Below are 24,321 nucleotides of genomic sequence, written 5' to 3'. Positions count from 1 at the left end.
TATACAGCCCAATATAGAGACCATTTCAAAATGACCAGTTTGTTTGTTTTTGCTATTTATAGATACTATGTTTGAGTAAAATGAACATTTTTAAACATTCTATAAATGACTGCCAGATCCAGTGTTTTTTTGCTCTCTCAATTGTGCATCCGTCGTAATATGATTGAGGTGATTATATTTTTCCCCAGTCGACGCCTTCTGAGGGAAAGTAGAACCACAAAATGGGTTTGACCCCTGGCCGATGATTTTATTGGTTTACAGAATTGCATGTAACAAACGTTCTTTGAAAAGAATGCACAGAAACCCGGGACCATGTCATCATTCGTACCCTTTTTAATCACGGTTAAAAAAAAAAAAAAAGAAAAGAAAACTTGTGATTTTCATTCCAATATATGTTGGAAGATGCGCGTCGCTAACCAGGACAACCGACAGGCAAAAACATCCCTTTAAAACAATCAAATTAAAGAAAGAACGCAAAAGTCAATTGGCAACTCAAGTAGAACACACACACACACACACACACACAGACACGCATGCACGCACGCACACACCAAGTAAAAAGCTGCTGTTTAGCTCTTTGTATTACACACGTACTGTCACAATAAATATTAGAAAAGCTTGGCACGATAACATCATAACGTGAGGCCTGAAATGAACAACAGAGGGTGAAAAAAAGAAAAAGTTTATCCTCCATGTTAAATACCATTAAGCTACATCTCCATGATTTGCTAAAAACAGACAAATATTTAGCGAAGTGAGCCATCTTGCACGGCGGTCCAGGTTGTTTAAAAGGAGTGCTTCTAGATAGAAACGCATTCATTCAAGTAGTATTCAATACAAGTGTAAACAACTATCTGTAGTACAGTACATCTCTATCATATACTGTAGTGTGCATAGGACACCTTGTGCGGTGGCTTAAGGTGAAAAGTAATGAGTTAATGTACCGATTCACTGCTATGATGAAGACGCATGAATTTAAAAAAAAAACATTTTTTTTTTTTTTTGCCTCACTTCTACGGCGCTCCGTTGGGGATCCACAGAACTTTATTCTGCTCCTGTTCCACAATGGTGACGATCTGAGTGCAAATGTAGGAGACGCTGCCGCCTTGGACAACACCTGCAGGGAGGGAGAAAATAAAAGGAGGGTGGGAATATTGGGCAAATAAATAAATAAATAAATAAATAAATCACAAAATGTTGAAAAGCACAGTTCTGGTCCCAAGTTTGCACCCATTCAGATCTGACCTGTGAAAAAGCGGCTGTATTCCTGCTCCGTCTTCTGGGCCGCCTCAAACTGCTCCTTGGAGAGCTTCTGCGAGAGTTTATCGCGCAGGTACATCGGATCCCTCTGCTCTCTGAGAACGCACAAGAAATGGACGACATCAAGCGGCACACATGCAGCAAGATCCCACAACACAGCGCCGCTTATTGCGTGAGGCTTTCGTGTTCAGGGAGGGGGCGCCGAGTCTTTTTGCCGCCCACGCGGGCAACCAGCGCTACGGGTTCCTGAGCAAGCTTTCCCCTGGACAGCTGGCACTCAAGCTGATGACGACGAGGGAGGGGGAGGCTTAGCGGGAATCAATCTCCCCCTGCGTGTTTTGGACGCGTGCGGCTTGAGGAGGTCTGTCGGTGAGCGTGCGCGTGATGGCCGGAAGAGTTCATCTCCCCCCAACATTTGCAATGTGAGGGTTTGTGGTCATAGAAAGAAGTGAATAAATACAACAATGACATCATTTCCTGTGGGAACAGGTGGGTTCTTATATTTTAGTATTTGTTGTGTTTGCGACACCATGTGAAAAAATTAAAAAATGGGACCAAAACAAGGCATGAGTTTCTTTACTCACTTGATCTGCTTGGCATTTTTGTAGCGAATGAATATGACGATCGGGTAGACGTGAACGCTGTGGAGGCGTTCGATGGCGTGTGCGGCAATGTCAAGCAAGCAGTGAGAGTCCTGCGAGAGAACACGGCCACGTCACGGGACAATGCATCATGGATGTCGCAACAGAAACTTGGCAAACACAGTCGATGTGTACATTGCATTAGAAGCGCTTCACTTGTTGCTCATTTTGCTAGGACACACCCTTATTTCGAAATGGATGAAATGAGTTTCTTTCCACAAAATTCCACACCCAGAAAGGCAACCGGAAAACATGTTTGCAAATGTATTGTGACTAAAAAAAAAGAAAAAAGAAAATCACCTTGTACATAAGTGTTTTGTCGTCGTTTTTTTTAGCTCAGAATTGTGCGCGCATAGCGGAACGCTCCAAACTGAGTCGAGAGGTGTGCCAAGCTTGCATCTTCAAATTCAAAATAATTTGAGGTTGTAATTCCTGCTGAGGTGCATCTATTAAGTTTTGAGCAAAGGCTCTACGTGTGACTTCAAATTGATTTTTGAATGAAAAAATAAATTAAAAAAAGAGAAACTTATGGGAACATTTATCTTTCCATTTTTGGAGTGAGGCTGTAGCACAAAATGTGTAAAAATGGAAACATTGCGACTACTTTCCCGACGCAGAGTTTAGTGGACGAGGCGTGTGGCGACGACATCTACCTTCTCCGTGATCTCCTTTATGGACGCCACAGTGGTGACGTCAAAATGGCCGCTGCGTCGCTTGTAGTCGATGAACACGCAGTCCTTCACGCCTCGCTCAATGGCCTGCTGGGACGCCTTCATGATCTCTGCGAGAGAAAGAAAGGCGTGGCTTACTTTTTCCTTCAGCGTGTGGATGGAAATAGTTAAAATGGTAAAATAGTTGTTGACAAACTCAGTGACTTCTAAATAGAAGTTTGTCACTATTTGACCTTTCTATGAGAAAATGGTTTGATGAAGATTCAATCCAGGATCTCGGGAACAACTTGTGCCTTACTCTAAAGTGCATCTTACCCGGCAGACAGCGACTGAACTTGGCGGGCGCTTCGTTGACCAGCATGTCCTTGCTGGCCTCGGCGAGCGGCCCCAAGATCAGCACCGGTCTGGGGGCTAAGCACTCCACCTTCTGGACCCGCTGGTACAGGAGGCTCACGCCATCTGAGCAGGCAACAAGACAAAATGCTGGTCTTTTATGTTTGTTTGGGCAGCGTTTGGAAATAGACCAAATACGAGCAGTTCGAACAGAAAGAAGACGCCCTTCTCAGGGCATGGTCACGGCTGCAGTAGGCGTCGCTGTAACCGCGCTAAAGCCCGCTGCGCAAATACAAATAGAAAATATACTTACTAGGAACTATATTATTTCTTATTGAACCACAAAAATAGTTCGGGTAGAAGTGGATGGCCAAAAATAGGAGGAAACTGATAAGAATAAGGTCAAATATGGATATAGTTTGCAATAATCAATCACCCCATGTACTATGGTGACAGAGACTCTCCGCAGGTACACATGAAGTTGTAAAAATAGTTCGGCCTTAAATGTATTTATATTAAAAAAAATAATAATAAAAAAAAAGAAATGAAGCGATCCGCCGTGGAAATGGGCTTGATTTGAAAGCGAGTTGACGCCAGCCGTCTCACCTTCCGTAATGGGCAAGTAATCCGACATCATGGCATCAGATGCCATCAGGTCCTTCCCGTCCTTGGACCCGTTGCGCTTGTGCTTCAGCCTCCGGCGAAAGAAAGACCTGCGGGATGCGGCGGACAAGGTCTTGCCGCCGCCGCCGTCGTCTTTCGCGTCGGCTACGCCGTGTCTCCTGTAGAACTCCTGGTCGATCCTTGGGACACAAGACAAGTAGATCCACATCCTTGTGCTCAAGATGAGAAGTGGCACTAGACATGCAAGCACGCATTCATGGCGTCGGGGTTGAGCTTACATGTATTTGCTGGGAATCTGGCCTTTCTCCATCTTCTGCGCCCTCTCGTCCAGGTGCCACGCCATCCAGTAGCCGAAGTTGCCGTTGGGCAGCGTATCCTCCACGTAGAGGATGTCGTCCTTCTTGAAACTCAGCTCCTGCTCGGCGTCGGCCACCCTCTCGTAAAGCGACCTGGTGGAACGCATTGGACAAGCGTGACGCGAAGGTCAAACCGACTCCGGCAAAATTGCAACGCCAGAGCCGTGACGGAACTCAGAAATGGTGCCACAACTGTTTGTGCTTTCATGTAACGTCTACACACGCTGTCCTGTCACGGCTCTGGCGGTACTTTCTGTTTCAGTGGCATTTATTCAGACACACGGGCGGAAAAAGCTAAATGTCAGCTAACATAAAGGCGAATGTGTGACAAGTGCCTCAACTGTCATTTTGTGTACCTGATGAAAAATCCGTCTCCGGGTACCTCACTGATGGCGGCGAGCTCGTCCGCGCAGTTTTGTACCTTGAACGTGACCGTTTCGGCGGGCTTCAACAACTCCAGGTAAGCCTCCTCTTTGGTTTTGTTCCTCATGCTGACGCCATTGTACTGTTGGCAAAGCAAAACGGATGAGTCAGTGGTCCAAACACGAGAAGCAGGTCAACCTGGAGTGACTCATCGTTTGCAGTAAAAACAAGTGCCAGACAAAGCGAACCAAACGGGAATGAAATCAGTCAAATCAGCTTCCCCCAGTGAAATGAACACAAATGCCATTCATCTGTCAAAGCCTTCTAAGAATTTGTTTTTTTGGAACTTTTTTTTTTTTTTAAATAGCAAAAAAATAACACAATAGTGTTGTACTGTACTGTATAACACAGAGAATGGCAGGAATGGAACAGCTTTTGGCCAACCTTTTCTGCTTTGATTCAATTTCATCATTTTAATCCATACTTAATAAAGGATGCAGATCGTCGCAGCAAGTGTGGCGTTTCTCAAAGCAGAAAGAATCTGCAGTGTAGCGTGTGCCCCGCATGTACAATAAAACCCATGAGTTGCAGTAACTCGAAGCCTGAAAGGCGGCCCTTTTTTTTTTGTTTGTTTAACGTTTAGTTGGAGCGTTAAATTCAGCTTAGAAGCGAGCACGTTTAACATCTTTTCCGAAGAGTTGTTTGCCAACTGTGAAACTTCTCAAGATGCAAGGTTAGAAAAGGTCAAATTTCAGCTTGCAACACAAAGCAACAAAAAACAACAACCATGAATGACCGTCTGTAACTTGAAGTTAGGGCACTTGCAAGTCAAGGTCCCATTGTAGTTAAGAGAGATGAAGGATACCTCCAGCAAGAGGTCTCCAGGCAGGAGGCCATGGGGAGTTTTGGCAGGACTGTCTTCGTCCAGACTCTCCACAAAGATGCCGTAGAGGCTGCCTCCGCAGATCTGGACTCCCAGCTCCGCCTGGATCCTCTTCAGCCTCACCAGACGCGGCTCCGCCGTGCGACGCAAGCCGGCCGCGGGAAGCCTGTCATTATTTCGCCATCAATATTTGGAAAAATTCCCCAGCTCGACCTGCCGTGAAATTTGACTGAAAACGTTGCACCCTAATGCAACGCCAGCAATGACCGCTAATGATTAAATGTGCACTGGCGGTACCGAAAGGAGCCGTGGGGGCTGGTGACGGGGGTGGTCTGCTTGGACGTGGGGGTGACGCTGCCCTCGTCCTGCTCGCTGAGGGTGTCGCCCACGCAGCAGTCGTCCGGGGTGCTGGCGCCGCTGTCCCGCGCGGTGGGCTGGCTGCTGATGGACTCCATGCGAGAGCTGAGAAGGAGGACGATGACGACCAATAACTGAACGCGGTTTCCAGCGCGCCCTCTCAAACGGATTTTTTAAAAAAATTTTTTTTTACCTGGATCGAGAGTGATTGCCCAGCTGAAACATGTGCGGGTTGTACTGAGCCAAAATGGTGACAGTGTCGCATTGCTGCCCGATCACCAAGCGCGCCTGCTGCTCGTTGGCATTGCGCAGGTTGATCCCGTTAAACTGGAGACAGCCCGCCGACATTTGTCACACAAGCCGGCAAATCAACAAGATTGCCTTTTCTCTCTTTTACCTCCAGGAGCTGATCTCCGTACTCCAAATGAGCTTGGTGAGCGATGCTTCCCGCAGTCACTTTGGACACAAAGACGCCACCGTTCTCGCCGCTCACGATGGAGATGCCCAGCGGCTCGGCCCCTTTCTGCACCGTCACGTTGCGCGGCTCCTCCAAATACGGCCTTAGAGGAGACATGTTCAACTCTCAACATTTGATGGGAAAAAAACAAACCCCTTTGGTAGGCAACCCAAACAGGTTTTTAGCATCGTTTTTAGGTTAAGTCCACAGTAGTCACTCATTATTCTGCCACCCAAAAGCAGCCTTTTATAGACATCACGAGAAGGTCTTTTAGCAGCAAGAAACAAACCTCAAGCATCTCAAAGAGAGGAACGCGGGCCTAGCAGCCAGCCGAAGTCTGACAAAGGGATTAGAGACAAATCTGAAAGCAGGCAGACCAGGAGGGAGACAAAAAGGAAGGAAGGAGTGACAGTAGTTTTGAATGAGCAGCAGAGAGGAAAGCGGAAAAGACGGCCATGCGTCAGGCGGGGCTTTGTTTACTGCTTTACGAGGCACTTCATCAAGTTGAAAGCGGAGACGAATGGCGGGCGGCACGTCAGACTTTGAGCGATGGTGGCTAAAGGACGCGAGCGAGAGGGCCGCCTTACCCGTCCTTCCGAGCGTCGCCGAGCGGCGCGCGGCTGACGGATATCCTGAGCTGCGTGGAGATGGAGCTCGTCGATTGGCTGCTGGCGAAGGACGGCGCGTCCGGGCCGACGGGCGACTTGGGAGGCGTTGTCGGCGAGCTGCACTCCGAGTGGGAGCGCGATTCTGGAGATGGACCGGCCAGACGTGCCAAACTTTTATTTTCATTTCTTTTCTTTTTTTTTTTTTTTTTTTATATGTCTGCTCACAGACTGCGCCGATCAAAGGTGTCATTTTAAGTGTAAAGACGAGCTTGACAGCCCATGTGTAGAATCACCTCTATCGGATCCGGTGGAGCACGCGTAACGAGTTGGTGGAATCCTAATGCGCTCGGCCCTGTAGTGCAACGCACTCAGGGAGACTAAAAAGCACAAAAGGACAATCAAAAATCAAACTTTTCCACTACTAAATGCTAGTTAGCAAGGCACAATAAATAACCGTTGCTATTTGGGAGCTGTCAAGCCCCTTTGGTGTGACTTAATATTCACCATTATAACATGACGTGGCATCTGTAAAGCTGACGTTTATGGTGGAGTTTAAGGAGTGATGCTGTACTCGGATCATATTGTATCAACACTTTCATTGTGCAGAAAAAAATGATACAACCTTTATGAATGAATTATTTACACATATACGCCTATAGACAAGGGGAGGGGCGGTTGGGGGAATTGTGCCAATTTTTCATTTAGTGCGAATAAAGGCACCATTGTCCACCGTAAGTGAAAATAGGACATTCTGAGAGTTGTGATGTCAAAGCAAAACACGGGACTGGGGCGCACATACCCATTCTGGAGCCGGAGGGCAGGGAGTTGGTGCCGTGAGGCGTTTGGCTGCTCTCGCCGACGTCTCCGGCGAGCTTGTGGTTGAGGTCCACACTGTGGCGAGCGCGATGCTGGGGGCTTAGAAGGTGCAGGGGGGTGAAACTCAATGATTTTCTCCAATGATTGTTTTGAACGCGTTTCCAAAGGTGTCCGCTGGACGGTACCTTGCAAGTGAGTGCGTGTGGACGCTGGCGCTGGGCCCGGCTGCGCAGTTGCCGGTCTGCAACTCGTGACTCCAGGTGGGGTAGCCGGCGTTCCTCATCACCGACGTCTTCGCCGGGCACGACGCTAAGCCTCGCTGCGCCGGGTCTGAAAGGACAGCGGAATGTGGGCTCATCTGCTGCCCACCTTTTCATCATGACTACCCAATGCAATCACGTAGAGATGCATGTTATGCAACATGGCTTCATGATTGCGTGCGTGTCGCTGGAAGGGTTTGTTCAATGGGAGTTTCCAGGCGAGACATCTTGGGGGGAAAGGTCGACTAAAACAACACGGCCTGCAATGGCCTTTTGCCAACTTACGCGCCACGGCGCTGCTGTAGCTGGGGGGCGCAAAGTGCATGCTGTAGCGGTTGTTTCGCATCGGGGAGAAGCGCAACAAATCCATCGGCTCGGGGGAGTGCTCGTCATTGGAGAAACTGTGAACCTGGATGGGGAAAAAAAAGACATTTGGGGAAAATTATGAAATGAAAATTGTTATGAATTTTATTGGGCTAACAATAGATACACGGTATAAATTCTTATTACGTTTTCAGATGTTTGCATCCTTCTTTTCTTTCCTTGAAATGACTTTTCTGCCTTCGTGTGTGTCCAATACTGCTTTCAATTGTACTTTTTTTTTGTCCTTGACTGATATTATTTGCCATTATTCACACAACACTTGGAAAACAAACTTACTTTTAAAAAGCCTCAAAACTACCGAGGTCCCTACTTCTGGCCCAGCCTGTATAATAAAATGTCCAGTACGGTGCATGAAAGAGAAACCGTCTTAGATATTTCCTACGAACCTGCATTGGAGGCGGGATATGCAAGGGCGTCACGTTCCGCCGCAGCGCCGGTGCCGATTTGGGCCGGTACCTTCTCTTGTCCGGCTCCCGGTGTTGACTGCCGTCGTCGTCGTCGTCCAGCGTCTTGGATTCTCCTTGCGAAGCGTCGCCCGAGTAGTAGAGCTGCTTCCCGCCGTCGCCTTCCGTGACGGGGCTGCTCCCTCGGCTGGGAGAGGCGGGGATGGTGGAGTCGGACGCCGAGCTGTTCTGCTGCGAGTGCTTGAACCTGAACGAGTCGCTCCGGGCCGGCGGGGTGGGCGGACCTTGAGAGGATTCGCCCGCCGAGCTCTGCGGCGAGTGTTTGGCCAGCTGAGCGAGCGACATGTAGTCCAGTTTTGGAGGCGCTTCCGGTCTCCTGAATGTGTTCATGTCAAAGATGGACTTGCGTTGTTTGGATCTCTTGTAGATGGGAAGCTGCGCGCACTCGGGGACGGATGCTCCGGTGATGACTTTGGGCCACGTACCGGCGCCGGCCTTGCCCGAAGGAGCGCCGCAGTCGGGGAGCACGGGCGTGAAGGTGAAGGGCCGCCGGTGGAAGTCCTGCCTCCTGTAGCCGAACTCGGCCAGGGGCTCCGAGGGACTGCGGGAGTGTAGGGAGTCGCCGGGCTCGTGGTGGCAATGAAGGCCGGCGTCGCCGCGCGCTGCGTCCTCCTCCTCCTCGCCGCCGCCTCCTCCGCCGCCGCCCTGGCACCTCATCTCGCAGGCGCAGCCGTCGGCCTGCGCGCGGCAGTTGTGCTTGGAGTTGCGGCAGCTTTTGCAGACTTTCTCAGAGTCCCTCAGGCTTTCGTACAAACTCTGGCCCGAGCAGCTCTGTGGGAGGAACTGCCCATACATAAACAGATCATAAATTCCATAAACATACCCAACGCAAGTCTTAATCGGGATCAAATGCACAACACAGCTGCGTGCTGTGTTGTGTGCAGCTTTAGCAAGCGTGTGATTGGCGTGGCTCAATAACATATACCGCAGTGACTGAAAAGGTGGCAGGAACAATTATTATTTTTAACATAAACATATTATTGTCGTTTAAACTCTGTCAACTGGCTTCAACAGTTCACTGACACCAAGAAGCCACCAGATGGTGCCAATGCAATAATATTGCTGCTTTGGTCTGAGTACAAAAGAGGCAAATGCAAGTTTTCAGCCAATATTGGATCGATTATAACAACACACACACACCACAAACCACCCAACAATGAGAATCTGTGAAATTGTGAAACCTGAACCGTGACATCCAAATCTCAGTCACGAGGTCACTTAACCGCAACTTAGTCATGTGGTGTACTTGTGTGTTTTTTTAATGTTCTTTCAGGAGTGCACAGTCGTCACCTTGGCGAGGGAGATGCAGAGCGACTCGCGGCACGCCCTCAACAGAGCGTCGCACTCAGGCAGCGACTTGTTATCGAGCGGGATGCCGTTAATCTGAAATGAGTGAAAACAATAAAGGGTTTTAGGGCTTTTGTTTTGCTCAAGAGGTGAATATGACATTGTGCGGCAGAGGGCGCTAGAGGCACAGCCTACTCACGGCCAAGAGCCTGTCCCCGACTGTGAGATTATTGTCTCGGACCGCCGGACTGCCAGGCGCCAGCGAGGCGACAAAGACGCCGCTTTCCAGGCAGATGCCGCAGTCTGAGAGGACAATGGCGGGTCATTACGGAGGCCCGTCAAAGTTTAAACGTACACGTGACACAAACCGTTTGGCACCGCCTGCTTTTGGGCGGAATTTCATTTGCATGTGATCTTTTACAACTGTTATTTATTCAAGTACCCGAATTGTTTATCTGCAATACGTCTTAACCGAATCATTATGCAAGTACTTTTGTTCTCCATTTTAAGTACAGTCTTAACGTTCAAACTGTGCACAATGACGCAGTGTCTTATGACAAAATGTTTTTGTAGACAGTAATGAATGGAAATACCGTAGTTAGGTTAGATACATTTCAGTAAGCCTGTTTCGCACAAATGGATTGCTGTAAAGCTTCGGCGCAGAAGGAACTGGTCAGCCACGAAGGCGAGTTCCATACAGATTCATTTCTACCTCGAAAAGTGCTTCGTCAGCTCATCAATTCGTTCATTTCATCGCTTAAGGCTGTACAAGCTTTGGGAGAGTGGACCACACGCTTCCATCCCGAGATTGCTGCTGAAAAGCCAAACGCGGTCACGGATTGTTTTGGACCTTTGTGTCCGGCGAGGTTGATCTGGACTGGGGTGGCGACCCGCCCCCCCAGCGACTTCCTGCGGCGGACCACCATGTTGATTACGCCTTCGCCACTCAGCACGGCTTTGATGGCCTGCTTCCTGTCCTTGCTGGTCAGGTCCACGTTGTTGATTTTCAGCAGCCAGTCGTTCACCCTGCGCGCAAGACAAACGACTCGTACAAAGTATTTCGGCACGGCTCGGCAGAGGCGGGACATAACAAATACTTGGTTACTGTACGGATACGTCGATTTTTCAGGCGCGTGGGCTTCTGCTGACGGGGGGGGTGTTTACCTTAATCGGCCTTCTGCTAGACTTCCTTTGTCCACTTTACTGACAAAAACACCGCAATCTCCCGGTAGATAAGGATCATTTACCCCCTCGGCAATGTCAAAGCCGAGCGCCTTCAAATCCATGTCCTGCGTTAAAAAAAAAAAAAAAGCAGGCTATTAGACGTTACTCGGTGCACGGCTGCGCAAAACAGAGAGACAGTCCACTGACCCTGCGCTTCTCAAACTCTACGACTTCCGTCTCCCATTCAACCGAGTCCATGTCGATGGCGGAATCATGCGAACTGTGAGCCATTAGCTGGCGGAACCGAGCCTCCTTCTCCAATTGGTCCTCCATTTTTTCCCTGCACAGCGGAGAAATGGACACACTTACCAGAAGGCAGGCGACTACTGGAACAAACAGTGCGCTTTTGCCATTTTTGTGCTCGGCGCCATCTTGTTGCCAAGGAACCAATTTCAAGTCAGTTGAGGGGCCTCTAATAGCAAAAGGAGTCCTTGGCACCATCCAGTGGAGGAAACGATGTTCAACAATTCATATGAGACCACCAGGTGGCACTAAAGGACCAGTATGAAGCTCAACTGCGGCAACACGAGTCCATCGTTGTCCATCTCCGTGACTCGAGCCGCAGCGAGCGCAGGAACATGAAGCAAAAAATGGAATCGAAGAAAATAAAAAGACTCACTTGAGCTCTTTGAGCTCTCTCACGGCGTCGTTCTTCTGCTTCCTGGTGTCGTCTAGATTCCTCAGCGCGTCGGCCAGGTCGCTCACGGCTCGGTCCCTCTCTCGTCTCAGGTTGTCGCACAAGGTGCTGGAACGTCGACGTCAAACTTGTTTTCAGCGAGTGGCGTTGAAAAGCGGCGCACGCGGGCACAGGTCCGAGGGAGGGCCGCCTCACCGAACGCTTTCCCTCTCTCCCACGATCTTGTCTCTCTCCTGGAAGGCCCAGTCTCGCCGACACTTGGCCACCTCGGCCTCCTGCAGGGCCTCCTTCAGCTCCTGACCGACGGCCTCGTATTGCTTCCTCAGCGTCTCGATCTCCTTGTTGGCTCGCTCCATGTCCAGAGTGGCCGAGTCTTGTTGCTGGGGGGAAACATTCGGGCATTTTTGATGAGTGTATTGAGCGCAGGCAGAACTTCTGGGCAAATGGGGGTTGTCCCTCAAAGTGCCCTTTGGCCCACAAGGCGTATTCAAAAACAAAAAGGTGGGTGCAATGGGGACAATTTTCTTTTTCAGTTATAAAAAAAACAACAACTTTGAGCCTAATTTATCAAATCACTTATCCACCGTGGGTTCCACTGCATTATTAGTAGCATCATTTGTGTATTTTTTAACAGCAAAAAATACACACTATTTACAACAATTAACAACACATTTGCTCCATTTCAAGCTTTTCTCGACAACCAATTTCTAATGAAAATAACATTTGTCTCTCTCTTGCAACTCTAACAAGGTCTATTTATTAGCATTTGTACAAATTGTCTTGTAATGTTTTGGGACTATTTGTTGCGGTTGAAAAGTGGGTCGGGCTTGATTTAATGAAGGGGAAACCTCTCAGTGGTCTTGCTCTACATCGAGCAAATAAACAGGGAGGGAGTTCGGGAGAGCATTAATTAAGCCCGTGGCTGAATTGATTCCTGAGGAGTTTATTGTTGGGATTAATTATTCGACCTCCAGAGAAGGAAAAGCCGTGTGCACTGATCATTTTCTGATGGCGGGGAATAAAACCAACACAGCGTGGAAGCGTGCCAGCAGCTAGATTTTTTTTTTTTTTTTTTTTTGGGAAATATGACTATTGTATTGGATGTGATGAAAGGATTATCGTGGGTCGAGGGGGGGGGGCTTTATTCGGTCCATTTGTAAATAAATGTGCCTTGTGTGTGTACGCACCTGTCTGGCCTGGTAATACTCTCGCAGCAGCTGGTCCCGCTGGATGATGGCCTCCGTCCTCTCCTTGCGGGCCACGTCTCGCTCTTCGCGTACCGTCTCCATGTCCTTGCAGGCCTGGCTCAGCTCCTTCTGCGCCTCCGCCTTGTCCTTCACCTCGCGGCAGTACTTCTCCAGAAGCTCGTTCTTCTCGCAGACCGCCCGGTCTCTGTCCATCAGCGACGACGACAGTTCCTGCAAAACGGGCGCAAAGTGAGAAGCCGCCGGTGGATGGTTGAACCCCGTCAGGCATCCGTCAGCTGTTTGTTTTTTGATGCCGGCGCGGGTGGGGAAGTACTGAAGTAGACTGGTGCCTTGAGATACAACTTTAATTTGATCCTATCCCATTAAATAGAAATGCCATTAATCCCGCTGATGTGTGCATCATACTTACGTTTGTGGTCACAGCTCCTCAATAAGCTGCAGCGAATATTATGTTATAATGACTTAGCCGGTCTATACTAGTTTGCATCGGTTGTCCGTGTTTAGCTTTCAAAATAAATAGGCGTGGCATTGTTTTAAATACACGATTTGGAATTCTCTTTGTTTTAGGTTTTGTTCGACAGTAAACTTGAATAGGAGTGGCAGAAAACAGTTTGTAGGTCGATTCTTCAGGCATCTCTAGTATTGTTGTAGCTGAGTATTGATATTTCTGCTAACTTATTCAGGCCTCTTTGGGGGGGAGGATCGCCAAACCTTTTAAACACCTTTCCTTAACCCTTGCAGAAAAATTCATCAGGTCGAGGCAAGACGAAACTTTGCCGAATTGAATTGATGCTGAACTGTAGCTTTTCATTTCACCCCTCCAACCTCTAGACACATTGGAAACGCATATCGACCTCCAAAAACGGAACTTGGACATATCCCCGCGATACGTCCCCAAACGCCCACGGGACTTTGAAGGCGCGAGTACGGGCGCTACCTGTCGGAGGGCCTCCAGCTCCTCGTTGGCCACCCGCCGCTCCGAGGACGTGTTCTTCAGCTTGGCCTCGGCCGCCTCCAGCCCGCTGTGGAGCCGCTCCACCTCCTTGATGACCTGGTCGCGCTCGCTCATGATCAGGCGGTACTCGCTGATGACCGAGTCGCGCTCGTCCTTCAACTTCTCGCACTCCTTGGCCGCTTTGAGCTGCTGGGTTTTGAAGCGCGTGGCCTCCGACTGCAGCCGCTCCATCTCGCGCTGAAGCTCCACGTTCTGGGCCGCCGCCTTGGACAGCTCCTGCTGGTCCAACCTGGGACACACGCCGAGCGTATTACGCAGGTGGGAGGACGTGCGAGTTGAATTTATTGATTTTTTCCCCCCCCCTTCCCACACCTCCGTATGGACGATGAGTACTGCTGCTGGTAGTGGATGGCGGCGTCCCTCTGCTTCATCAGCACGTCCAGCTGCTTCTGGAGGCGCCGCTTCTCCTCCTCGGCGTGGTCCAGGCGACTCAGGTCGGCGTTGTGGTTGGCCGTCTTGTCGTTGTAGAGCTTGCGCAGAGCCTCGTAGTCGCTCCTCACGCTCTCCAGTTTGTCCACGGCCGAGTCGTACAGCTTGTTCAGGGCGTCAGAGGAGCCCTCCCGAATCACCTACAAAGTCACGCACAAACTCGACTAACGCACGGAAAACAATAGGAAATGTTTCGATTTCAGGAGAATAAAGATGGAATGTTAAGAGGACTTTTTTGGGGAACAAACAGAAACACTCCTTAACTGCCGGGTGGGAAGAAAGTAAGCTTTCTGAATCTGTGAATAAAGTGCAAAAGCAAAAAAGGTATACTTTATGGGACTAAAATCGAAATGTTACAATGTCACATGTATCATTTTTAGAGAACGCTTTTGAAACGAAAAAAGAAATGAACAAAACAAGCAATCTGTCTTCTTTCATCGCGAGGCAAGCCCGACATGAAGCCGTCGTGAGGTTGTCCGCGCTGGCCGGCTACCTGTTGGTGCAGCAGGCGCATGTCGGCCACCTCTCGCTGCTGGTCGTCGCGAAGCTGCCGCAGCTCCTCGCAGGTCTGCTTGGCGTGGTCGTGCTGGCGCAGCAGCTGCACCTTGTCCAGCCTCGCCGCCTCCAGCTCGTCCTTCAGCTGGCTGTGCTCGCCCGCCAGCCGGCTGTGCAGCGTGCTGAAAAGCACCGCAGCATTCCATCGCAAACATTCCCATTCATGATGCAGAACTGCCATTCTCAACATGTGGCTCCCTCGTGAAAGAATCAATGCGGTAAATGGTCACACTGTGAATAAAGTTGGAGTGGCTTGATCCGACCCCCCCCTCCCCCCCTCAATCTAGTACTGTACATTTGTTCCGTAAACAAAAAAGGTTTACTAACCAGTCGACGCGGCTGCAAGCGCTTTGCACATTTCATAACGCCCCTTTGGCAGACCGACGCCTCCGAACCAGCTCCAAGAGCAAAAAGGTTAGCAGCAAAGACAAGATTGTTTTCCCAGGAGCCGCGCGGACTAAAAATAGGGCTGCGCAGTTTCATCTGTCAAAAGGCCAGATGTTCTCCCTTCGAGCTCATTATTGCGTTAATGACTTAAATTGCACTGGCAGTCAAATGATCGTCTTATGCAACAATACTTCAAAACGCAACTTGGACCGTTCGTGCGGCGTAAAATGAACTCGCTGTGATGTGGCTCACGCGCGACAATAACAAGTCAAACTAACGAGAAACAAGTTATAATCTCACGAAAATAACATTGAAATATGAGAAATAAAACGTTTGGATATGGGGGGGGAAGTTTGACTTTTTTTTTAAGAAAGTCAATATGCATAATGAGGGGGAATAAAAAGTTGTTTTATGGGAATAAAGTCAGAATTTGACACGAGTCAAAAATCTGAAAAACAAAAAGTTAGTTTTTAGAGAATCAAGACAGTATTAAAAGTTACAATATTACAATGATTTTCTTTTCTTTTTTTTAATCTTAAATACGAGGGAAAAAGTTCCAATTTGATGTGCTGGCTGCACGCGGTGCAAACGGAAGGAGCAGCTTAAGCACAGCAATAATCTTAATAATAATCTTCCGTCGACATCTGTGTGTTTGCGTCGCGGCCAGATGTTGCTCGGGAGGAGAACGCGCGCCCGCACAAACAGAGCGGCTTCCCTCTTTTTTTTTTTTTCTTTTTTTTTTATTTCCCTTTCCCTCACCCGTCGAGGCGACGCAACAAATGCTGGCATGTGGGCCGGGACGCTAGTTACAGAGCGTCCTCTTCAAGACCGGTGGGCGTCACTTCCAAAACTTCGCAACGTCGGCTTTGAAAATCAAAAAAAGATTCGCCGGGTTGCCGACGGGCTCTCGGGCTATCACAAAGATGAAATTAAGTTGATGGAAACGGCTTTTTAGGGCTTAACTCACTCGGCAGCTTGCGGACGGCGATGAAGAGTTCATCCCTATTACCGTCGCACAAATAAAATCTGTTCTGTGCAATCTGCTGCGGGGAAAAAACAAAACACGCAGGCTGAGCAGCCCCAAAAAAATGAAGCATTTGGATGAGTTTAAAAGTGTACGTACAGGTTGTAAAGGTGTTGCGTGGCGGCACTCACTGGTAGAAGTCTGCCTTCTTGACGGCCTCCTCGCACCTCTTGAGCGTGCCACTGTGCTGGTTCTGCAGCGACTGCAGGTCGGCCATGGCCTTCATGCACTGAAGCTTCAGACGCTCGTAGTCGTGGCCCGCTTTCGAGTTGGGCCTGCGCCGCAAACAACAGGCACACGCACAGCCGCTTTTAGAAGAGACACAAGCATGGGTGCTAACGGAAGAGGCGCATTCACATTTCAACGCAGTCCTCGTCTGAGCGAGTCACTCGTGCAAAACAACGTGCGGTCACATTCGACTTGTGCTTACTCTCCGCTTGAACACGGTTTCCAGTTAGACGACAGCGGTCCCTTGATTTAAGAGCTTCACCCGTTCCGAGGCAAAGCTGGTAACGTAAAAAAAAAGTGTCCTTGTGCCAAGTGGTTCATTGCCACTCGCAGTTGAATTATACTGCCAAACTAAACGTGAAACCGAAGAGAATGACATTTAAACAAACCACATAACGTGGTCTTAGGGACATCTGCTAGCTTAATGCTAACACAGAATGCAAAATACAGTTAACGGGCTGCAAAAACTAGCATTGATGCTGTGGTGTCGCAGGTCAAACGTCGCACACACAAAAAGAAATTTGAATAGAGCAGCGTGTTGATGTGTGACTTTAAGAGGGCGTGACCTCGTCAACACCTGCAAAGGTTGCACACCGACATTTGCGCAATGCTCCTTGCAAGTCTTTTCATTTTGCATTAGTCTTTTTGTGGTTTTGACAGCTCACATTATCTTGAAAGTAAATTCCGCCGAGTCAAAATGTCATTACGACTAGTCTGAAAGACGCTGATATTAATTGCAGGTTGGACTTGGCTTTGAAATGTTCAATCCGCTTGCCACCGGCAAGTATTTGTTTACTATGGAGACGCTGGCGGCGTCGCGGCGTTAAGCCGACGACGTACCTGCAGTCGTCAAAAGTGCTCCCGGGCGAGGAGAGCGCCAGCCGCTTGCGAAGCTCGTCGCGCTCGCGGGTCACGTGGCGGAGCTGGAACAGGACCGTCTCCATCTTGTCGTGCGCCCGCCGAGCGTCCACGTGGGCCAGCGGTGGCGAGGAGGCTGGAGTGGGCGTACCTGAAACACGGGAGACCTTGGCACAACAAAGCCCCTTGCCCATTTCTCAACTTTTTTCAATGTATTTATTTTTTTATTTATTTTAGTCGTAACTTCTTGCGGCCGGTAACCCCGACACATGCCAGCAATCCGGCATAACTTCCTGCACTCACGCCATTAACCAAAGCTCAGTTTCTATTTCAGGCAGCAGAGTCGAGTCGGGGGCGGGGGTGGGGCGGGGGTGGGGCGGGGGTTGACCAAAAGAAGCAGATCTGCGTGTGTGTGTGTGCGGCGTCACTAAATCCCTCTCACATCTGTGTAATCAGCAGCATGTGCTCAGTCTGAACAGGGAAGGGCCAGTGGCTAATATATAGCCTCAGATTCCAGCAAGTTCGCCGTGCTTCAGTTTGCTACGTTGCCAAGTACGTAACGGCACCGTACCTCTTTTTTGGCAGCCTTCTGCTACGGTGCCCCAATGAAAATTTGAACATTTATCGGTGATTCATTCGAGAAAATCGGCACGAGTCAACTCACTAACTTACAGGTTCTGTTGTACGAAAGTATTCGCTGAAAAATGTGCCCGTTCATATTTTGGAGCATTTTTTTTATAGAAGATAAATACAGATAGAGTGAACGCTGTTGCTACTTTATTTATCCATATTGCAATTATAGATCATTCAGGTTACAGCAAACTATCACCAACGGTGAACTAACAAACTATCATTTTCCCGTACCACAAACTATTCACTGAAACACTATGCATCTTTTTTATTATTATTTTGTCAATTATTTCCAAGTGACAGTAAACTATCACCGTTTAGCTAACCACCACTGGTGAACACGATGAGCAATTTTTTTCTGTATGACAAACTATTCTATCATTTTACCTATTTGTATTTTGGAGCTTTTTTTCATAGATCGCTGCAGATACTACGTTTACAGTTCGCCGATTCGCAAATACCCATTTGCAAAAACTGCGAAAATTGTGAATTTTTCAAACTGCCTAGGTTGCTTATTCATATATTTGACACTTGGTACTGATTATTCATCTACATAGTTAAAATTTGACATTTTTACTGCACATTGGCAAGGGAATGAGCTCGCTATCCATGCTTTCTTATGACAAAACTAAATGTTTATATTCATGCTTGAATGGTACTTTTCCATGAAGTTAGCCTCAATCCCAATTTGTAATCTTTCCATAATTCCCCATCTTCACTCCTTCTGGAAACTTTGGGGGAAATTTTCCACCCCTTTGCCAGCCTGGAAGTGACTCAACTGTTGCCATCACGCACGCCAGATGAAGGTTTAGCGCGGCGCACTGGACTGAATTCAACTCCGGTGTGGCGGCAGGTTGTCGCAAACTCAACTCACCTACGCTGCTGAGAGAGCCGCTGCTCTCGGAATCCGACGGCATGGTGGACAAGACGCTGTACGTGGAGCCTGCGGGCAAGCAAAAAAAAAAGACATGAAAAATACGCCAGTCATTCAGCTGATCATTTCCAGCACTGAACCGAACGAAGGCCTCGGCTTGCGTTCAAAAGGCTCGACAAAGAAGAAAGAGAAACAACAACAAAAACAGAAAACGGCCCAGCTGGAGGAATAATAAGGTGGGACTTTCCCCGAATGGGGATGACGGGCCCGCGGGTCCGACGGCCGAGTGTTGCTAATTATCGGTTGTGCCGGGAGCTTGAATAGCGACTGGCCGGGGCCCCAAAGAGGCCGCAGCCTTTTATCTCCGGTGACAAGATCACACAGCGGCCCACTGAAAGCCCCCTTCTTTTGTGGCCCACTGTGTGACTCACAAGTGACAGTAGGGCAGTGGAGGAAGAGCGTGTTAGAAAGGCAGTCAGCTGGAAAAGCTCAACACTATCCTTACTGTCAGATGACAATTGTCAACCGGCAATACAAACGGAAGCGGGCCAAATGGAGAGGCAAAATTCTGTTCAACCGGTCTTGCGCCGCTGTTGGCCAACGCGCCGCAAGCACATATCCAGATATTCCGCCGGACGCTCCGGGCTCGAATACACGCCGCTGTTTACAAGCTTTTTTTTTGCGTTGTAAATTATGGAAACAAATACTTTTCGACATTTCTTGGTGAGCTTCTTTGAAGAAGAAGCGTCAAGCAAACCAGACCAAAGCAACACAAGTCTTACTTGCAGCAAGCAAACACGTTGCAGCGAGTAGAGGATTTTCAATTCGACAAAAGCGACACTTTGCCGGCATCGAGAAGCATCTATCGGCAACTACGGCACGAGACAAACCTTTTTTTTTTGGGGGGGGGGGGGGGTCATCTATTACTCGCAGACTTCATCCCATGGATCAAGCCCTCTTTTGTTGTGTTGCGTTGCGTTGCGTTTCCCACGACTGTTTGAGGAGAGCGTCAAGCGGGCAAGGTTCACCTGCCGTGTGGCCGGCTGGGCTCTACGAGTCACATGTGCTCGCTCGCTTCTGACCTTTGACACTCTAGCGTCTCGTCGGCTGGGTTCACCTTCGAGGAATAGTTCTCGACAGGCGGAAGACGATCTCCGTTGAAGAAGTTGTCTTCAAGGGGCGGGGCGGGCCGTGTAGCTGGCCACACGCTGCTCCGATAACCAAAACAGCGAAGCTCAAACTCTGGCAAATGGACGTCTTGGCTTGCCATACGCTTCAGGCAGCACTTCAAATTTGTCTAACGTGACACAAACTCGACTTAAATATGATTTCGTTAAATGTATTGAACACAAAGGTTAAGTGATAATTGTTTAAAAAATACAAATCAACAAAACTAAACAGTTTGTAAAACGTGAACATAAATTTAAGAACCATAACAAGTTCAGTACAAGGGGACGGTCTTTACGCAGTGATTCCTGTGCACACCACTAGAGGGAGTCCACATTCTCCACTTTGAGAATTGCTGATTAAAATGGATCGTTTACATCCAGCGGCTTTTTATGTTCCATTTAATGTTTTACATTTTTTGTAACCGAACCTTCGAAGCAAGGTGCGTACCGAACCACGACAGTTATACTCCTGCTCCTCCTTAGCCTAGTCTATGGAATTTTCCATTATGTGCTAGCATTGAGCTAAGTCGGACCACTTGCACCACTGTATTTGTATTTATTTATTGATTGATTAATTTATTGATCTTTCTGTCTTATTCAAGCTGATGCGGTGAGTGGGTGGGCGTCACCAAAGCGTCCCCTCAAACGGTAGACCGCCGCTGACTAGAGGCATTCTGTGGCGGTGGGCCTGTCGCGTCCTCTGCTCCCAACAAACGCTCATGTCGCGGCACGCGTGGCACGCTCGCGTCCCCGTGCGCACCCGCCCGGCATCATGTGCTGCTGGCTGTCACGTTACGGTGCTCACAGAAAAAACGTCGCACCGCGTCCTGCATCCGCGCTGCTAGAAATTGACATAGCGTGTCTTTAATCTTATTGAAAAAAGGCCCACGGGCCACACGCTTGCATCGTAAATGATTTCAACGACGCAAACCGAGAGAAAGTGGCTTCACGCCTTGTTTGCGACTTATCCTCCTTTGGCGTGCACACACCGGAGGAACCTGTCCGCCCTGTACTCCGCGTCGACTCTGCCTACTTCTGCTGCACCCCTTGCGAGCTGGCGCACAAAAAGAGCTCTTTAGCGCTTCGGCGGCGGCTTTTCACGTGCGCTGCCTGATTGTGAAATGCGGCGACAAAAAGGGTAAAAAGCCAGGGAAGCTCACGGCGCAGCGCCCGTCCTGCTATAAATAATACAGGAAGGATGAATGCATAATTGACACGTCGCCATTCGGCTCGCTGACACGAGAGCAGAGAGTGGGGAAACGAGGTGCTGATGCAAATAGGGCAGCAAATGGAGACCAAGTTGCATATTTGCAAAATTCACTACCTCCAATTCCCATACAAATTTACTGGAAACTTTCTGGAAAATTTCCGGCATTTTAAAAAAGGGCTCGGCACAGTTAAAGCCAAACAAAATGCCCTTTTGTGTGTGTCCATGTTGACCCTTTGTCCTTACAAAGCACTGCAGGCCACATTGATTTAGATCAGCTTTTAGAGCCATTAAAAATGTGGACTCTGGGAAAGGGTTTGGGATGGGGGGGCAGTTAGTGGCAGTATCGTCAGGTCAAAATGGTTCCCCGTTATAACGACCAATCTCAGACATATTCTGCCTTTTGCTGCAAATCAGTTGAGATTTGTTTTGCCTTAAGTATCAGTTGCTGGTATCGGCAGCCTTTACCTGATATACTGAAATAAGGCCGGTATTGGTACTCACCCATCCCAAGTGTTTTAGTATTAGATGTTGTCTTTTTTCAGCAAATAACTGAGAATAAATAATGATTTGGACAAAATTGTTGACACCCCATAAAATGATTTGCAATTTTCGATAGCGGCTACAAGATGGTGGCGGTAATTGACAACTTTTACCCAAATGAAGCTCCTCCACTCACTTCTAATCGTTTCCTCAGTACCAAGACCCCACCAAATGGTGTTATTGGTGCATTTTATGTAATTTTTTTTTTTTTTGGTTCAGTGGTGTTGTTTCTACTGTCAAATATCCACTTTGGCATCATAAAAGTTTGGAGACGTCTGTGGTCATGTACCGGTGTACAAGTTTTCGTCTTACCGGTGCTGTGGCCCACGGGCCCGCTAACTGTGCCAGTGCCAGCGCCAGTGCCAGTGAGCAGCACCGAGCGCAGGTGAGGGTTGGTCTCCTCCAGGGCCGAGCAGAAGTCGGCGAAGTGGTCCCGGTCCTTGCGAAGCAGGATCTTGACGAGGAGCTCCACTTTCTCCGCTCCGTCGCCGCCGCCGCCGCCGCCGCGGGCCAGCTCGTGTCGTTCGGCCGGGTTCAGCGTGCCTCCCTGGTACAGGACCTCCACGAGCTGGTCGGCATCGGTGACGGACTCGGCCAAGTTGTGGTGACACTTCTCCAGAAAGTCCCTGTGCCGCGGATCCATGGCTGCTGGCCTCCCCAACACCTCCGGCAGCAGCCTCGGTTCGTTTCTGGCTAATCAAATCCTTCCGCCGCAGACTTTGGAAGCTTTACGTGAGAGAAAGACGAAGTAGAACCAGCAGGAGTGGCGACCCGGTTCGGTTGGTGCTGCTAGACGACGAGTAGCCATGTTTGTTGACGGCGCAGAGATGACAACACTTTTTTTTCTCACTCTCGCGCTCTCTCTCTCTCTCTCTCTCTCAGTCCCTCCCCGGCCGGGGAAAAGTCGTCGTCAAAGCCCCGCTCGCTCGGCGCTACGGGACGCTTCCGAAGTGCACGCGAGTTGTTGGGACATGTTGAAAAGTGCTGGGAAAGTAGTGCGAACTCGCGTCGTACTTCGCGTGGACAGCCCGAGCGCAAGAAGACGAAGAAGAGGTACTAGAAGCACTCATGTTTCCCAGCACGGCAATTTTTCTTTTTTTTTTTTGGGGGGGGGGGGGTAAAAGTGGGCGGGACCTGGTGGGTGGACGCACCTGGCTTGCTGCGCACGTCAATACAGCATCATAGAAATATAACAACTAGAGTCGAGCTACAACACACAGACAGATGTACAGAATATACACACACATATATCTATATATCTATGTATATGATATATATATATTAGATATAATATATATACATATATACATACATATATGTAAATATACATGCACATATATACACATACACATTACATATACATATACAATATATATATATAAATATATATATAAATATATATATATATATAAATATATATACACATGGCACATACACACATACATATATAAATATACACATATACACATATACATACATATATGTGCATTCATTTGAGTATATATGACTCATTGTGGGACAAGCCGAAGGTCCCAACAAGTAGACATCCACCACACTGTATCATAGCAACCCCCAGATGCATTGCTTGCAACAATGTCATCTTTATATCATAATAGAGATTGGAAGTGTTATTACATTGCATGAAGTCCAAATCCTTAAGAAACAACGCAATCAAGGGCATTTAATCCTTCGTGACATCATCTATATGGAGTGAAATCTGCTTAAATGCAGGACGCCGTGTTCCTATATATCAGCACACACACACACGCACACACACACACCGTGTTTAAACAATGCAAATGGTTATGTAAGACTTTCCCGCAGAGAAAATCCATGTGGCTCCCAACAAGAATTTGGAATGTAAATTCCCCGAGTGGGGGCGTTGCGGGGCCGTAAAAAAAAAAGAAAAGCGTAAATGTCACACTGTTGTTGTCTCAGAGGGAGTTGTGCCATCATTTAGGGCCGCCCGCGTCTTCCAAAGACAGTGCAAATTGGGGGGGGAACAAAAAAAAGAAAACAGGACGGGCAGGTCTTGGTTTTCCGTGGTAATTATGACACAAACTGCAGGCATCATTGAGCAGTCATGATAACCATAGAACAGGAAGTGGAACCTGTTACTAGAATCCATTTTACTGATTGACTGTGGACCCAGATAGTGCCGGTGTCCCTAACAATGTGAGCTGTGAGTGCACATACAAGCGTGCCCTCCTTCTGCTTTAATAATTCAAGTCCTGTGTCTGGAAATCACGATCGGGGTTGGCTTTAGGGGGGCTGTTGTCCCCCTAAAAGCAAGATGGTCTATTTCCAGTGAGGTATCAGCACAAACTCCCAAATATTCCCATCAAATATCCACTCAGGCTGGCCCGTTTGATAATGGATGAGCGCACGTCAGGAGGAAAAGGTGCTGAGCCGAGCCGAGCCGAGTCATTTGCGGGGCCCCGCGAGGCCTGCGGCCCGTGGACAAGATGGACGCTTTCTATAGCCCGGAGGATGGTGCTCGCTAGGCTGTCCTAAACCATTTCGTCACACACTATCGCTTACGTAAGGCACATTTGTTGCACCTTTACAC

At 48.6% G+C, this 24,321-nt stretch overlaps 1 protein-coding gene across 2 annotated transcripts; it reads right to left on the bottom strand.

The window, feature by feature from the left end:
• Positions 1 to 310: 310 nt before the first annotated feature.
• Positions 311 to 22,832, bottom strand: LOC147128754 (disks large homolog 5-like). Of its 2 annotated transcripts, XM_086015852.1 has the most exons (34): positions 22,065 to 22,832; positions 18,834 to 18,902; positions 17,312 to 17,480; positions 16,375 to 16,518; positions 14,771 to 14,954; positions 14,161 to 14,417; positions 13,771 to 14,077; positions 12,813 to 13,043; positions 11,821 to 12,005; positions 11,608 to 11,733; positions 11,136 to 11,268; positions 10,929 to 11,053; positions 10,615 to 10,790; positions 9,964 to 10,067; positions 9,768 to 9,860; positions 8,400 to 9,260; positions 7,915 to 8,038; positions 7,555 to 7,699; positions 7,353 to 7,468; positions 6,847 to 6,930; positions 6,533 to 6,695; positions 6,235 to 6,306; positions 5,886 to 6,048; positions 5,682 to 5,815; positions 5,429 to 5,593; positions 5,114 to 5,297; positions 4,242 to 4,390; positions 3,808 to 3,978; positions 3,512 to 3,708; positions 2,888 to 3,031; positions 2,555 to 2,682; positions 1,845 to 1,954; positions 1,246 to 1,355; positions 311 to 1,117 (listed from the first exon to the last, which is right to left on the bottom strand). In XM_086015852.1, exons 1-34 carry the CDS (start codon positions 22,393 to 22,395, stop codon positions 1,014 to 1,016), a joined length of 5,958 nt encoding a protein of 1,985 aa, XP_085871978.1. In that variant the 5' UTR covers positions 22,396 to 22,832; the 3' UTR covers positions 311 to 1,013. The 2 variants fall into 2 exon arrangements, with proteins under 2 accessions (XP_085871978.1, XP_085871980.1); XM_086015854.1 differs by lacking the exon at positions 6,235 to 6,306.
• Between the last annotated feature and the right edge of the window lie 1,489 nt (positions 22,833 to 24,321).

This window comes from Filicampus tigris, chromosome 19 (assembly GCF_054856515.1).
Source record: "Filicampus tigris isolate MCC_2025a chromosome 19, RoL_Ftig_1.0, whole genome shotgun sequence".
Lineage (NCBI taxonomy): Eukaryota > Metazoa > Chordata > Actinopteri > Syngnathiformes > Syngnathidae > Filicampus > Filicampus tigris.
Note: the sequence above shows the minus strand (reverse complement) of the source record. Positions and strands in the feature narration are given on the sequence as shown.